Source organism: Cryptomeria japonica, chromosome 8 (assembly GCF_030272615.1).
Source record: "Cryptomeria japonica chromosome 8, Sugi_1.0, whole genome shotgun sequence".
Lineage (NCBI taxonomy): Eukaryota > Viridiplantae > Streptophyta > Pinopsida > Cupressales > Cupressaceae > Cryptomeria > Cryptomeria japonica.
This window is the reverse complement of record NC_081412.1, coordinates 14337563-14354793: the sequence shown is the minus strand read 5'-3', so window position 1 is coordinate 14354793 and position 17231 is coordinate 14337563. Positions and strand designations below refer to the sequence as shown.

Here is a 17231-nt window from a genome sequence, read left to right as displayed (position 1 = left end):
CTTAAGCATTTGGAGTACTACATGTCTGTGGGACCAACTAACTTTGAACCTTGTAGATATCATATTCTCATATGGTATTAGAGATTAAAATGATCTGTATTGGTCTGTTTGAAGCTATTGAATGACACTTTTTGGTATTGTTGTGACGTATTCACACATCGCCCCATTGCAAATGGGGACCCCTGCTTTTTGCTTTCTAGGGTTTGTTTTCTAGGTCTTTTAGGGTTTGTCTGTTAGCCTTTGCATTTTGAGTGTCGCCAGGGGATCAATAGGATGGTAGGCTTTGCTTGAGCCAGGGGAGTCAGCAAGTGCCCCAGAATTAGGGTTTCTTTGAGAGTCTTCCTTGGGGCCTGGTTTTGCTCTCGTTGCTAATTGTGTCTTGCTTTGTGAGTGGATATCATTCTTGAAGGTCCAAGCTAGGTCGATTTGGTGAGTGATGAAGTCTGAAATGTCATCCTGATCTTCAAATGCCCTGAAATTTCGCTAAGTCTGGAATGTCCTGATCCTGAAATTTGGCTAAGTCTGGAATGCCCTGATCCTGAAATTTGATTAAGTCTGGAAAACTGAAGAATCCTCCAAAAACTAGATTTTGCAATATAACTCCTGGAGGTCCGAAACCACTCTCAAACATCCTGAAAGTATATATGGAATATAACTTATACTTAAATGTTATATTCCATAAAATGATCTTGACGGAGAGTCCAAAATGTCAAATTTCACTCCTAACCCTTCCAAAGGGTCCAAAGCGAATTTCGCTCCTAACCCTTCCAAAGGGTCCAGAGCGAAATTCTCCATAGGACATTCTACTTTGACCAAAACCTAGAACTAATGCATTCCTAGGCTTGAATGAAGGCAAAAACGATTGTTTAAATAAAGAAATGTGAAAATGAAGTCAGGATCTTGGCCAAGATTAGGAATTTTGCTCCTGACCCTTCCAAAGGGTCCAGAGCGAAAATCTTTATAACTCTTGTTTTCCTCCTTATTTTGGCTAGGCGTTGGCTTGATGGGAGATGAATGGGTATGTTTTTTCCTTGAGAGGGAGTTTGGTTGATTTTGAAGGACAAGATTTTGACCTAAAGGGGAATTTCGCTCCTGACCCTTCCAAAGGGTCCAGAGCGAAATTCATCATAAACCTTGCTTCTTGACTTGAATGGATTAAGAACCTTGTTGCTAATGTGGATGATGATCTAATTTTGCCTTGTGAAGTGGTTTGAAGCTTGAAAAATGAGTAATTTAGCCAGGAATGAGAATTTCGCTCCTGACCCTTCCAAAGGGTCTAGAGCGAAATTTCTAAAAGCTCTAAATTTTGCAGTAAAGGAAATCAAGTTTTGATTTGTTATGGCATGGATGGAAGGAAAATGACTTGCTTTTGCCTCTTGGGGTCGTTTTGGAAAGTAGAAATGAAGGATTTAGCCCAAGAAGGGATTTTCGCTCCTGACCCTTCCGAAGGGTCCAGAGCGAAAATCTCTCTGAGACACATTTCTTGCCTTATTTGGCCAAAATTTGAAGTCCAAGGCATGATGAGATGAAGTATGAACATGGTCTAGCCTTTGGGGATGTTTAGAAGTTGTGAAAATGAAGGATTCTAGCCAGGAAAGGAAATTTCGCTCCTGACCCTTCCAAAGGGTCCAGGGCAAAATTCCTTATACCTTTTGACCTTTCTCAGGCTTAACAACTTGTTCCTAGGGCAAAGGGAGATGAGATTTTACCTTGCAATGAAGTTTCAAGTTGAAAGAATGATGATTTTAGCTCAAAACCAGATTTTCGCTCCTGACCCTTCCAAAGGGTCCAGAGCGAAATTCTTGGAAACTCATATTTTCTTCTTGGAGATGGTCAAATTCTTGAGTTTATGGCATGGTTAGGTGGACTTTGATGTGTTCTTGCCTTTGAATATTGGATTGAGGTAATGGAGTAGCCAAAACAAGCTCAAAAAAGGAAATTCGCTCCTGACCCTTCCAAAGGGTCCAGAGCGAAATTTCCTAAAATCACCTTTTCTCCTTGCGAAATCAAGTCAAACTTGGGTTGGATGAGAGAAGAGAGGAGTTTCTTTTTGCCTTGTGAGGTGGGGGAACATGCTAGAAATGATGAAAATCGTTCCTGACCCTTCCAAAGGGTCCAGGGTGAAAATTCTTCAAACACCTATTTTCCCTTGCAAAATTAAGTCAAACTTGGGTTGGACGTGAGAGGAGAAGTGTTTTCTAGCCTTTTGAGGTGAATGCAACTTGAAATGATAGAGAAATAAGCCTAAAAAGTGATTTTCGCTCCTGACCCTTCCAAAGGGTCCAGAGCGAAAATCCTTGAAAACATTGTTTTTTCAAAATTTTGGGCAAGACCAAGCTAGGACAAGGGTGTGAGAAGGCATTTGAATTGCCTTAGAGTGAATTTTGGTTGCCAAGAATGCAAAATTGAAAGCCTAATGAAAATTTCGCTCCTGACCCTTCCAAAGGGTCCAGAGCGAAATTTCTAAAATTCCCCTTTTTCCTTGCAAATTCAAGACAAGATTTTGGTTTTTATACCATGGGAAGGAGAAAGACAAGATGTTCTATGCCTTGGAAGTAATTTGAAGTTGGAAGGATGGCAAGATAGCCCTAAAACAAGATTTTCGCTCTTGACCCTTCCAAAGGTTCCAGAGCGAAAATCCTAAAACCTACCCATTCCTTTCAAATTTATGCTAAGACAAGGTTTGACTAAGGTAAGAAATGCCCTTGAGACTACCTCTGACTTGATGTTGGTTTCCAAAAGTGATGATTTTAGGCCAAAGGAGTATTTTCGCTCCTGACCCTTCCAAAGGGTCCAGGGTGAAAATCCTAAAATCTCCTATTCTGCCTTGCAAAACGAAATCAAACTTAGATTGGGTGAAAGAAGAAAGATATTTCCTAGCTTTGTGAGGTCGATTGAAGTTGGAACGATCAAAAATGAGCTACAAGAAGAGAAAATCGCTCCTGACCCTTCCAAAGGGTCCAGAGCGAAATTCTTAAAACTTCCATTTTTGCCCCAAATTTACATCAAGCTTGGTGTTGGTTGAGAATGAGGACGTCCTTGGGCATGTATCTAAGCAAGTATGATCACAAGGTGAGAAGAATTTGAGCCAGGAATGCAAAATTCACCCTGACCCTTCCAAAGGGTCCAGGGCAAAATTCTTATGGAGCCTGTCCTTGGAAAGGATTTTAAGCAAACTTCATTTTGATATCTTCTTGTTGATGATTTAAGGTAGGAAATGCTATGTTGAAATGAATTTATCATGTGTCCTTAATCATCTTTTGTTGTGTTTTGGCAGATGAAAGAAGACTAGGACAAGGACGACTTTCTCCAGCCCAACATCAACAAGGACGACTTTCTCCAGCCCAGCCTCATCAAGGACGACCTTCTCCAGCCCAGCCTCATCAAGGACGACCTCTTCCAGTCCAACATTTGAAGGAATGGCAAGGTGGCATCCTAGTCATCACTCCTCCAGTCGGGTTGGTCCACTTCAACATGTCCAGATTCAATGTACCTGACTCATGGGAGATGGCACAAACTTCAATGTACCTACCCCGGTTCTCCATTGGTCAAATATTCCAGAGAAGACATGTGTCCAAATTATGCAATTATTTCATTGGTCAGAATTAAGTTTGTTGTAACAAACCCTAATTAGGGTTTCTTTGTAAAATCTTGGCCATCGATCTCAAATTGATCTAAGGCATTGAATTGTATTGAGGGCGCTATATAAGCCCTGGCTCCTCATTTGTAAAGGCTAATAGTTAGTCAATAGTTGATAGTAGGTGAATAGTTAGCTAGTAGTGAATAATCAGTTGATAGAATAGCAATTAGAGTAGAATAGCAAGAGAAGGCAAAGATTGTTGCCAAGATGTTGTAAAAGACTTGTAAAACTTCATTGAAGAAATGGTGAAATCTATGGGTCGACTCAACAATTTGCATGGTCTTTATACTTCTCAGATTTGATTTCATGTTATTAGATGAGTGGAAGAAATGTGTTTGATTGATGGTGAAATTTGTATATCCATACTACTAGCAGTTTGTTGATTGCAGACTTGCCTTGTGTAGTCAACTGGAATCATTCAGCTTAAGCTTAACTTCAATTGCCGCTTCTTCATTGATATGCATCAGCCTGATGGTGTCTATGCCTGTAGCGATGATCTGAACATCATAAAGCTTTCCTCCGAAGATCACACTAACCTTGTGGAGATGGTCCTGGGATGTCAAGACAAGACTTAGTTAGAATTTCATCAAAGATCAATCATTGCTCCTACATTCTTAGTGTCAGAATTAGATCCTTCCCTCGCCCTCATCCTTTTTTCTTTTTTTTCAAAATCTAGGCTAGTGAAATCCTGTGATTCCAGCAAATCAGACGTTTAGGTCGTCAAGTGTAAGTCCCCTTGTGATTCCAGCAAAATCACATCATACCGCGAAGTGCTTATCCATGAGTAGAGACCCTACATAACAGAACCTTGGAGTTACTTCGACTGATCCTTCGGCGAGATCTTCAGCAGTCGAGAACTTTGTTCAAGAGAGGATAAGGTACCTTAGGTATTTTATTCTGTGTTTGGTCGTGTACAAAATACACATCAACAGGTATGTATGTCAATCTTTGGGCTTATCATTCATGGCTTCAAGTAACAACTAGTATCATGTATATAGTAATGGATCAAATAAAGATAAAGGCATGAATTATATGTGTATCATGTATTAAGAAGTTTGAACATAAGTACATGCACATAGCTAAGTTAAAATATTTATATTCTTCTTTACATTCAAAATTGGCAAACCCCAAATGATGGCATTTGCATTTGCCAACTTTGAGGAGCTTAATCATTACATAAATTCATTATTCAAAAATTGTTATTCTTCCAAGAAATCACATAATGTCAATGTAAATCAGCATAATGTTAATGATAGATGGTTATTCCATTGCACTATATCTAATTTAATGTTGTAAGAAAAGAAGTGGTGCACTAATTGTGGTAGGGATCCAATCATCATAATATTGTGGTTGTACTACACAATCATAGGTTAATAGTATAGCAGCAAAACTATTTTGGTGAAAGAATGTCAAACCAAAAGTATAAGATTTTTCAAGAAAAAGGGAAGAAACCAGATTACCAAGAAACATAAAAAAAAGAAAGAAAAACCTATTATTTTATAATTTAAAGGCATTTTAATTGCATTGAATAGAGAGAAAATAAAAACAAGAGCAGAGATCTAGGATGGCAGCCCCTACCATGGTCGAAGGGTAACACCCCTCATGGGATCTACGGTTAGTGCCCCTCATGCGGGTCTAGGGGCAATGCCTCCAATGGGCTCAAGGGGCAACATCTGTTGTGAGGTCTAGGGGAAGCTATGTTTCTTAATTTTATTGCTTTTAACCAAGCTCCAAGCCTCCTCCAAACATTTCAAAAAATGCTTGACTTTCAATTTTAAGATTTGGTTGTTGTCAATTTTTTATTCCTTTTTTTTAATTAATAATCTCTGTTACTGGGTTTTTCATGTTAGGCTTAGAATCGGAGCTAGGTCCGAGCAAGGTCTTGGTGTGAGCTGGGTTCATCCTCGGGTTTGTATTTGAATTGGTTAGTATCGAACTTAATTTGTGCACTCTAATAAGGAAACTCAAACTCAAGAGCCTGTTTAGGATTTTGACTCTTGGTAGTATAAAACTCAACTCTCCAATAATAGAGAAATTCGGTGTTTGGAACTTCTTCTGGAAACTCGATTTTTGGATAAGATTTTGGATTTTGACTTTTCCAAGTATCTTACCCGAATATCAACTCATCTTCATGAAATCTTTGCAATTTCATTTTAGTATCCATTTAGTCATTTGTGTATTGTCATCTCATATTTCTTTGTGCACTTCCTTCTTGTTCATCCTCGAATTTACGCATTTGCTTACATGATGGAGGCGGCAAATCGGGCTTATGACTTGCATAACAATGTGGAAGTTCGGTGCTTGGACCCTTTCATGAACCGAGATTCATCACAGAATTGTCTCCTCACCAAGTTTTATTTTTGTTGTCTTCATTTCATTGTATTGATCGAATTTCATTCTTTGAACTAATTAAGACAGATTGAGAGTCTAAGAGTGTCAAAATTACCGTTTGTAAGCTCTCGACACTTTCCAATCTTCGTTATTCGTGCAATGCATGGTCTCATACTGAACTTTCACTTAAAATATTGAAGAGAGTCTATCCTTCCTTGATATCGATGTCTATAATTGCTCATTCGCCCAAGAATTTGAACTGAATATGAGGTTCCAATGCATTTTGAGTTTTGCTTTATCAATGATTGCAACTGTTATATCTTGTCTTCACCAGTTTGAGTGCACATTCGGGATCCCTTTGATCATTTTACATCTTTATTAGGGAGATTGACACTTTGGCATTTAGGTTTAAATCATTGAATCTAATACTTAACTGAAAACAATATTGACTAATTTCATTTATCAAATTCTCATCCATCATTGGCCTCGGCTTTGCTCTTTCTTTAATTCGCGATGCATATTGCAAGCTTATTTCGCTCGTTCCATGTTGATATGTTTTCATTCTTCCGTGCTTTCTCTTACGTTTGGGAATTGTACCCATAATTGTCTGCTTCACTGAATCCCCTCATATGCTGAGTTCACTGACTTCTCAATTCTCCTTATTCGTGACTTCATCCACATATTCGTCAATCATTTCATATATTAATCTTGCCAATATCATTTGGGCGCAATTTGCCTCAACCTTTAAACATTCCTCATCACATTATTTTCACCAAACATCTATTCTAGCCGAGTTTTGTTCTTTCTTCCAAAGATTTCAAAAGTTGATCATCCATTATGCATTATCAGGAACTTACAAAATTATTCATCTCTACATTATTTTCCCGAGCTATACTTCAACGAATTAAATGGCAAAGTGAATCTCCAGTTTTTACTCATCTTTGTGAGTTCTTTCATTTGCAATCCCAGTTCATTTTCCATATGGTCGATTTCATGGAGACAAATCATCCCCGGTCATGGTGTGGATTGCAAGCACATTACTTTTCCTTTTACATTCGCATTCATTACTGAATCTTTCTTAGTCTGTCAATGCCAATTTAATGCTACCTCTTTCGACTTTCATCCCTTATTTTGAAGAGCTCGTCTTTTTGTTTGTTTTAATGATGGTGGCCATTTCACTTATATCAATCATTTGAACCTTACGATTTAATTCTGCTTCCCTTCATCGTTCATCAAGCTTCAATGTTGCATGCTTAACTTGGTTCTGTTTGATTGTATATGTCCATCGTGTGACATTGGGTGCTTGACACTGGTGATTTGTCGCTTGATATTCTTGGCCTATCTTTTTTGGCCTCGGTTATGAAAACAAGACTAAGATCAGCTCTTCTCTCACAAGATTGATTTTATATTTGGGACATGAAATTAAATGAAAGAACCACTAAACTTGATAGAACAAATGCTTTTATGTTGGCTAAATCATAAATAAGTCCACATACAGGAAAATAAGATAGATGAAATACTTTTGACACAAACCACTCAAGATTTCAGAAAGTGAATGACTTAGCTGCATACAAAGCTACAACTAAGATGAAAAATTATTCCAATACAAAGTCTAACATTATCTTTCACTTTCAATTTAATCAACAAAATATAAACACTCTGATCAGACATAAAACTCAGATTCGACATGTCAATGAAATTTTTGCAGCACAAGCATAACATCAACATCACTAAGAAACATGCTACTCAGAGAACTTATTTATAAGTCAACAAAAAAGTATTTTAGAGATTTTAGGATAATCATTACTTAATATAAAAAATCAATTCCTTTAAAGCTAACCACGAAAAAGCCAGAAAGAAAGTACTTTAAAGCACTAAACTAATCTAAACAAAGCTTTAGATAAAAGTACACTAAAGCAACTTAAAATAATCTCTATTATTTGCTCAAAAAAATTACCACAGAGGGGGCATGATAGCCTTCAAGAGTAGAGTCCATCACTTATCATGAATGTCATTATATGCACTTGTTCAATAATTTACAATTCATGCATGTAATAAATTATAAATGTATTGCCACCATATGATAGCACGTGTACTCTCTATCCTCATTGAACATAAACTCTTTGAGTAGTGAAGCCAACTGCTGAACTCTTCAGTATTCAACAGAATATCAGCATACAAAATCAGAATGAAAATTAAAAAATTATATTTAACAATTTCCCTGCACGAATGATGTATTGTTATATATTATGTCAATTAACTAGCAGATTAGAATGGACAAAAACGCAAGCACTTGATTTTATTATTCTTACTCACTGGAAACATTTTTATGATTGATTTCTTATTTTATAACATGTAAAACTGAAAAACTGTTCAGTCATGTTAACTATAATCAATTTCTAAGAAGATATCTTACAGGAAAAAAATGCTACCTGCATTATTGTCATTCAAGAATGAACCAGTGCGATCAGTTTTACCCAAAGAGTTTTGAATGCATATCTCTAATAAGAAAGGCATAACCATATTGAAGAATTCTGGTTTTCCAAATGCCTTGATTATCTGGCAATGAATAACAGAAAAATGACAATTAAAACTAATAAATATTTAAAAAATAAAATAAATCACTAAACTAGAAACATATATGATTGGCACTTCAGTGCACTATTACAATTATGTACAAAATAAATGAAATCAAATCTCATGCACCATCAAATTAAGTTTGATCAAAATTTTATCAATAAATATGCACCTGAAGTATATCAGATTCATAAACTTGCAAGACTATACCTTGACATAAAAATTGGTAATTTTTCCTACAGTGCTGTTATTGGCCATATAATATCAATGCTTAGAAACACAACTTTTATAGTAAGTAAGAAAAGAAGAAAATGCATCAATGTCAACAAATAATAATTCAGATACATAATAAAAACGTTATAGCAATCTGTTAAATTTATAATGTTAAACCATCAAGTTCAAAATTTAAAACTGAATCAGAAGCATTCAACAACAAAGATAAAGCTGCCATTGTTAATCTGGGAGGAGAAATAGAAGGAACGCACTATCCATAGAAACCTACTTGGTACTACAATAGACTTTAAAACATAAGATTAAAACAATTTTCATAGCTTTAAGGAAAAGTTAAAGATGAAGAAAAATGACCAAACTGTATGCCAAAGATTAGCTTTACTAACTTGCATACAGAATAAACACATTTATTAAACTTCAAGTTGTATACATGCACTCAACAATGCAGTTGAGGCACCAGCAAAGTCCATTGAGTCTCAAACTTCAGCCTGTAGGGAGCTGCAAACCTTTATCTATCATCACCACACATCCCTAGACATTTACATAATTTATGCAAACACAAATTTATCAAACCTAGACATACAGGGTATGGCAGTTGCCTTTTTTGTTTAACATAGAGGATGAGAGAGATGCAAGAGAATTTATGATGTACAATGATATCCACAGATTTGTCTATGAGGGCAGCTTCCAACATGGAGATCATTATCATTCACAGATAGAATTCCCCTATTCTAAAAGACGTGCAATAGTATGTTGAGGCTAGTGATATGTATCAGCCAAGGGACATCCCACATTGTGGTTGTATAATGAATTCATGACCATTATATAGAAGATGTGGAGAGGACAAACACTCCTCTCCACATTAAAGGCTATGTGCTAAATCCAAAAGAGCATGTGGAGGTGACCAGCATTGTAATATGCAGCCATGTTTGTGGTTTGATTTTTTTGTTTGTTTTTTGAGTGTTTTTGCAATGGATTTGAGTTGCTAAATAAAGTGCAGATAATAAAGTACTTTATAATAAATGAACAACTAAAAAAAAAAAAAAGAAACTCTGAAAGAAAAGTAGCTGAAAATTCAAGATTTTATTCTTGATCTGATTTTTCAATATTTCTCAAATATAATAACAACCCAGATCATAAAATGACATAACATATCTAATCTGACATACTCACAAAACACAACCAAGAAATAACTGGAGCTGCTCATAAAATATGCATTCCAGAGGTGCCAAAATGCTCCCAAAATAGACAGCAAGGTCTGGAAATGTCAAACAGAAGAAAATAACTCAAATAAATGCAAATTCCAACTTTAATAAACTCCAACGCTCGCCCTAGAAACCTCATGTGGAACTTCAAGAAGTGGTACAGCTGACTGGGAATGGTATGGCCAGCTAGAAGAATATAACCCACAAATAGAAATAAACCCTTTTCAATCTTCTCCAAATCTGTTCTCTTCAAATCTAATTGACAATAAGCTCTAAAGTCTGATATATAATTTCCAATATGCCCAAATGTGACCTCTAAATGAAATCACCAAGTATTCTCCAAATTGCATCTATCAACAATGTACAGAATGTTGCCTGCAAGGGTTGTCATATCCCCCTCATATTCTAATTAAAGGAGTCTTGAATGTATCCTTAAATAATGATATGTAATGATTATTATATTCTGATTATTGTATTCAAATAATAATTATTATATTCTGATTATTTAAATAATGATTTTTATTATTATTATATTCTGATTATTGTATTCAAATAATAATTATTATATTCTGATTATTTAAATAAAGATACAATTATTATTAAAAATTTGATAGTTATTGATATTCATGTTTTATTATGGGCAACCAATAACAATTTCCGTAGCTAAATAATAAAGATCAAAGGAAAGGCAGCGACCTTTCAAAGGGATCGCTGCCACTAAGAGTCATGACCAATGTTGGTGGTCTTCCACCACAATAGAGGAGGATAAATAGCCTCCACGGCATTTGGAAAAGACAGGGATAAAAAGTCAAAAAGAAACTCGCATTCGAACCTGAAGAAAAAGGAATCAAAAAGAGAGGACACCTCAGCAGAACTGGAACACTTAAAGGGGCCAGAAAAAACAGTAAGAACTTTCTATTATTGCATTAATAGACACGGGCTGATCAGGTATTTTTTACTGGTTATACAGAACATCTGATTTTTAGAATAAATCAATCATTGTTGCTAATTAATTACTGAATGATAAGTAAATATTATATGGATACTGAAAATCAGTATCACACTTCTGTAATTATTATTGAATTAAGAATGTGACTTGAAAAAAGGGGGAACGGTTGTAAAGACACCCTATCAAGTTATCTATCCTAGCTTGCTATGATTGGGGTTCATTAGTAGTTACAATCTATATCACTACATATAAAGTTGTTTGCAATTAATTGTTTTATGTTTCATAATAATTAATCATTTTTTACTTTAAGCACCATAATAAGTCATTCCATACTTTATCATCATAGTTAGCTGTTTGTAATTATCTTTTGCTTATATAATATAATTTGTAGATTATTTCCTAACTTGTTTGCAGGTTTTTCCCCTTCAAGGAGATAAAGGTACTTCCCTCTAACCCTCTCTTATTGGCTGGGAATTGTAATCTAGGAAAACTAGGGCATTTTATAAAAGGGGACATTACAAGGGTTTTCGTCCTCACAAACCAAGATGAAGAAACGATCTCCTCCAAAACAGAAGTAATATCAAAATCAAAACTCAACATATTTTCAAATGAGAGCCCCGATCCTCTTTTTATAACTTTTGAGAGCTATTTTAGGAAAAAACAATTTTTGCTTTTTGGTTTGCCCTTTTGAAAAAAAAAAAATTTTGCTTTTTCACTATTTTTTGGAAAGCCACTTCTTACTTATTTGTTTTTTTGCTACTTTTTGGAAAAAAAAAAATTGCTTTTCCACTACTTTTTTAGAAATGTGATTTTTCTTTTTATTTAATAAAAGTCGCTTTCTTTTTAATCTTCTAATGTAGCATCAAATAATAAAGGTACATCCATTAAAATAAATCACCTTTAATTTAGAACTAGTTTCGAATCTTTGATAGTCCCTTCATTTAAATAAATTTAAATCTTTAATTTAACTTTATTAATTAATAACTTATCGTTATTTTTTTGAAACCACGGATTATATAAAATGCTGAGTGTCATCAAAATTGAACCCACCGAAAATACTAAAAATAGTAACCCTAAGAGCTGGTCCAGCCAGTGCTTGAAAGTTGAAACTAAAAATAGTAAGTATTGGAAGACTAACCCAACATCACTCCAGAAAAGGTCATTCCACTTATACATCTGATGGGAGTTCAACTAACCAATGAATACTATCAAACTATTGGATAAACTGCCTCCAAGGTTCCCTAACCCAAACACAATAGCCTACAGGAACCAACTGAATAGGCTAAAGGTCCACCAACTCAGCTAGTTAGGCAGGGGACATTACAAACATAAATCCATTCAAGGCTTAAACAAACCAACCAGCCAATTGTACCGAGCGTGCATACATATAAGTATATAACAGCAGATACAAGAAAAATACTATGGCACATACATTGCAGTTATTATAGCTATTTTAGTACACAAAACTTGATCAAATGGCATAATTTTTTCTATATAAGTATATTCAACCAAAAGCAACTACCAAGATAAATTTACCTAAAACACCTAAGTATTTTACAACCCTTCAATATTCAACATTTTAGAAAAACATGTTAAAATTTCCCATTCGCAATCTTGATTTGCTATTCTTAGGAGAAAATCTGGTAGTAATAATTTAGGTGATCCTAGCTGATACCAAGCTCCTTCCAGCAAACTATTTACTCCTGAAACACCATCCATGAATGTATTGCTCAAGAAAATAATGTTGATATTTATGAGAGTTTTTGGTGTATCATCTTACCACAGCAAAATATTCCTCATGTGCTATCTATTGGCTAATTATGGCAAAAGATGCAGACCAAACAAATAGAAAACTGATTTGACCAATTAAATTCTTACTGAGCAATTGCTAGGATCAATTTATGATCTTATAGATCTTTTCAACCCAAAAATCCAACCAAATGACTAATAATTACTACATGGAGAAAGGCGTGTACCTTGAAAATTGCAAGCATGGTTTGGGGAAAGATTTATTGCTCTTATAAAAAGAGCAGGTAATCCATTTCATTCGATGAAGCTTCAGGTTCAAGTCCCACACAACCCAGAGTACTACAATTTAGTACCTTGTACCTAAAAGTATTTTTCTCTCTTTGTAAAGTCCCCATTTTTCCAGCGATTGCTCAAGAATCTTAGATTTGCCTGTTAGCCGTCTCCGCAGTCAAATGATGGTGTTAGGAGATGTTTGTTTCACCAGGAGGAGCTATACTTAGACACTTTTGGACTTGGTGGGAAATTATTCAATAAAGTTTATAATAAAAGCTTATAAAAGCTTATAAGAGGTTACAGGTTACTTTTTCTATTAATAGAAAATTTTAATAAAAGTAACTTTATGAAGTTCTAACTTTATTATTCAAAAGTTAATAAAAGTAACTTTATAAGTTACTTTATGACTTAATAAGTGACTTTATGATAAAAAGTTCCTTGCACACATTCCTAGGAGAGTTTAATAATTAAAAAGTGGTTAAAATTTCATGATGAAATAACCCTCTTGCTGGGCATACCTTTTTAAGAAGAGAAGATTCTTTTAGAATCTTGAAAAGATGCTTTTAGGGGTTCGATTTGGGGTTTTGGAGAGAAAAGGACTTGTACGTGCATTTTGGGATTCATTGTGATTGAAGATTTTTGAGAAAACTATTTTGCATGTCTGCAACATATCTTGCAAGTGTGTGGATTGGAATTGGGGACGTAGACCTCCATTTCTGAGAGAAAGGACGAAAAACCCTTTCATATTTTGTCAAATTGGAGTGCTGGGAATGCTTATATCTGCCCAACAAGGGTATTAATCAGAGGAATTTTGACACTTACAGAAGCAACTAATCATGAGAATCAGATCTGAGCAGATAGAGGGCAGATTTTGGTGTATTATTGCAGTTTGTGGCCAGTCATACCTTTCCCAGCCTAGCCTTACACTCCTTGCTTGCTTGGGAATTCATAGAAAATAAATTGGAGGGTTTACATCTGGTTTTTTTGTGCAAATTTCATTGTCAGCATTAGGAATAAAGAATAGAATCATTCTTTCAGGTTTATAATGTCTTTGGAGGGAGATATGAGCAAATTAGTGGGGAAAATTGACCATTTTCAGTTAAGTCTCCTGGGAGCCTGAAGGTAACAGCAGCAGTTTTATCTATTCATGAAAGATTTGTTTTTGGAATTATTAATTAGGAGAATTAAACTCATTGGAGCAGTTAGGACTCTTTGGAAGCTCCTGTAACAGCAACAGGATTCATTTAAGTCAATAAAGAAGCCCTCCAGGCAAGGCGTTGGATTCCTGGTAGGCCAATTTTGGCATATCATTGTTGAATTCTATTATTTATTGGCATTTGTTAATTGCTGTTATAAAATCAATCAATCTGAAAATTTATTTCCAATCAGTAGTTCATGTTTTATCATTGTTATTCAATTGCATTGTCAAATTCCCAAGGCATAAATATTACAAAACACAAAAAAAGCATAAAACCCCAAAAACAAACATATAAAACCAAATTCTCCTACCGCTGGCCAAAGAGATCAGAATCAGAAAACTAAATCAGATTGCTACAATCGGTACTTGGCATCTTTCACTCTTGCTTTCAGTTTTGTCAATGTATTCAACATTCAATCAATACTTTCCGTTGGATTACAACCATTGCATTATGTTAATATACTATGAACTGCTCACTCAAAGCTGGTTCACCTTCTGACTTTTCTTTCTTTTTTTTTGGTTGATAAGCTTGCAGCTAGGGCTGCATCATTATACTGATATCATTAAATATTTACAGTTTTCTTTTTCATTACAAAATCCAGAATCGAGTCCTAGTGGGCCTTTTTGTTATGGCCAATTTCTTCTATTCCTAAACTTCTTGTTCCAAGCCTAACAAAATTGGAAACATATACTACTTGTTCCAGGGCCACCCAAGACACAAAGCTATATATTTATATTCTATTCTATTCCATATTCATGTTGGTTGTTTCTGACATTGATGTCAACAGCCTGGTGCTGAGTATCAAATTTGTATTTGAACTGGTTATTTATGTGTATGTTTCTCCAGTACATGCTTTGTATTGCTTTGTCATCGGATGTTTTTAAGGCAAAAATGGGATCATCCACATTTATGTTTTCACTTGGTTTGTTAGGAGGTTTTGAATTTGTTTTTAGTGAATACAGCCATGTGGGACATCAAGTCTTCAGCGAGTTTGATATGGTATCATGTAATATCTTACATGAATGGCAGCGATGCTGACAGTTTTCTTCTGCGTCTTAGATGTGACACTTGTACTGAGTATGTCCGTTTTTTGGACTTCTGTGCGAAAACAAAGGAGCATTTGCAAAACAGCTGGACCATTTTTTTGCTTTCTGAATCCTTTCGATGTATGGCTTATATCAAGCTGAAGATGGTCCGTTTGTTTTGGTTATATGTTTGGTATGCATATGCTGTGTATGCAGGTTATACATGGATTTTTTCGATAAATCTCGTGACATGTGGAAAGTATAAGCATAATCTTCTGCTAGTGCCGGTTTTTTATTTCATTCTTTCTGGAAGAATCTCGGGCAAGTTCTTAGGTTGATGACAGCACCAGGTGTTATACGTCTCTGGGTGTGCAAGGCGTTTGATTGTTAATGTATGTGGTCCGTTCTTCTTTCTACGGATGTGTTCTGAAAAATAAAAAGTTTTGCATTCAGAAAGAAAGTATAAAAACAAATGGCGTAAGAATCATTACATGGTGCCTCTGACAGATACGTGTTGGAATTTCTGTTTTAAAAAAAAAAAAACGTTTTTATTTTCTCAGAAAATCATTGAGATGTAATACGTTTAGTGTACTCAGTATATGATGTGTGGGCCAAATATTTTGTTTGTGATATTTCTCTTTTAAAACTTCGGTGAAAGACGATTTACTGGGTGTGCGTGCTGCGTTTTTTTTGGTTGGTGGAGATATTGGTCTGCTTCTTCGGATGGATATGGTGTTGTTTTTAGAAAAAAAAATGTTAAGCAGTTCACATGTGTGTAGAGTACTAAAGAAAATAACAAGAAGAATGTATGGTGTATTTTGCTAAAAAAAACTTCTATATACATGTAAAAGCACACAGAGTTATAAAGAAGAATCCATCTGAACAGTATAAAAAACATGGGTATAGTAATGAGTTGAAATACTGAGTGAAGGACTATGGGATGCTCATGAAGATTTCGTGTTTGGATACTAAAAGTGCTACAGAAGTTATGTAGTTTTATTGAACTGTGATATGGTTTTGACAGAAATATTTTGGAAAGTTTAATTGAACATCCTTGTGTCCTGTGAGAGCTCTGTTAAGGATATATAATGTTCTGAACTTGTAAATTTATGTTGAAGCTGAGGTTGGTGCCTCTGTATATGGGAGTTGGAGCTCCTATTTTCTTGAAGTTGGTGCTTTGTATGGGGTTGGTGCCCTTATTTGTAATTCTGAGTTGGTGCTCGTTGGGTTGGTGCCCATATGTTTTGATAAAACTTTTTGATGCTATGGTTTTTTACCCAAAAGGGTTTTCCATGAGATAATTTTTGTGTCTGCTTTGTTTTTACTTGTCTAGTTCCTTTTCAATTGGCTCAACTTGCTCAAAAGTTATTGAAATACTGATTCACCCCCCCGCCCCTCTCAGTATTTCTGGATTGTTTTTCAATTCATACTTATACTCAAGCTAACCAGACCTGATCTACCTTTCATACTATTTTCAAAATTTACAACATTCTACCTTTTCTAACTATTCCTCCACATCCTACTCCCGGTTGATGAAATTGAACAGCTACTCAACGCAAAAAGTAGGCTCCAAATTTGTGATCTTTTGCAAGAAAGAGCAGCCCTTAGTGGCCATGTTGCAATGCCCCATCACTTTTGTGGAGCTGAACTTTGAGAGAAATGGGTGTCATTACACCACCAACAGCTTGTTAATGTTTTGGTTGTGAAATGACCACTCCGAATCTGGCTACCAAAAGAACATCCTCCAAATGTCAAGAAACCCTTTCTTTACCATCTTCGTAGCTAGGGCCCGCACCATGTTTTTAGGTTCTCCAAGGTCGAGGAGAGATGCCACAAACCTAGATGAAATGTTAGTATTTACCCTGTACCTATTATTTGCAACCAAAACTTGTCTCCAAGGGCCCACTTAATTGCCATCAACGCAAGCCCATTTTGAGTCTTAAAAACTATTTTGAGCCTATGCTCTAAGACCTTGCCAAAGAAAGCCATCTATCTCTTGATACGGACCAACCTAAAAGGTTGTAAATTGCACCCCATGCAATTCCACGCTAC

General features: G+C 35.5%; 1 protein-coding gene across 4 annotated transcripts in view; it reads right to left on the bottom strand.

The window, feature by feature from the left end:
• The window catches only part of LOC131048806 (uncharacterized), a 327816-nt gene that overhangs the window by 22266 nt on the left and 288319 nt on the right, over positions 1-17231 (bottom strand). For all 4 annotated transcript variants that reach the window (XR_009106522.2, XR_009106523.2, XR_009106524.2 and 1 more), the window contains one exon: positions 8404-8530. Coding sequence is in view for 1 of the 4 variants with exons in the window: in XM_057982881.2 (XP_057838864.2) it covers positions 8404-8530 (127 nt within the window). In the remaining 3 variants the exon portion in view is untranslated. The remainder of the gene's footprint in view (positions 1-8403; positions 8531-17231) is intronic.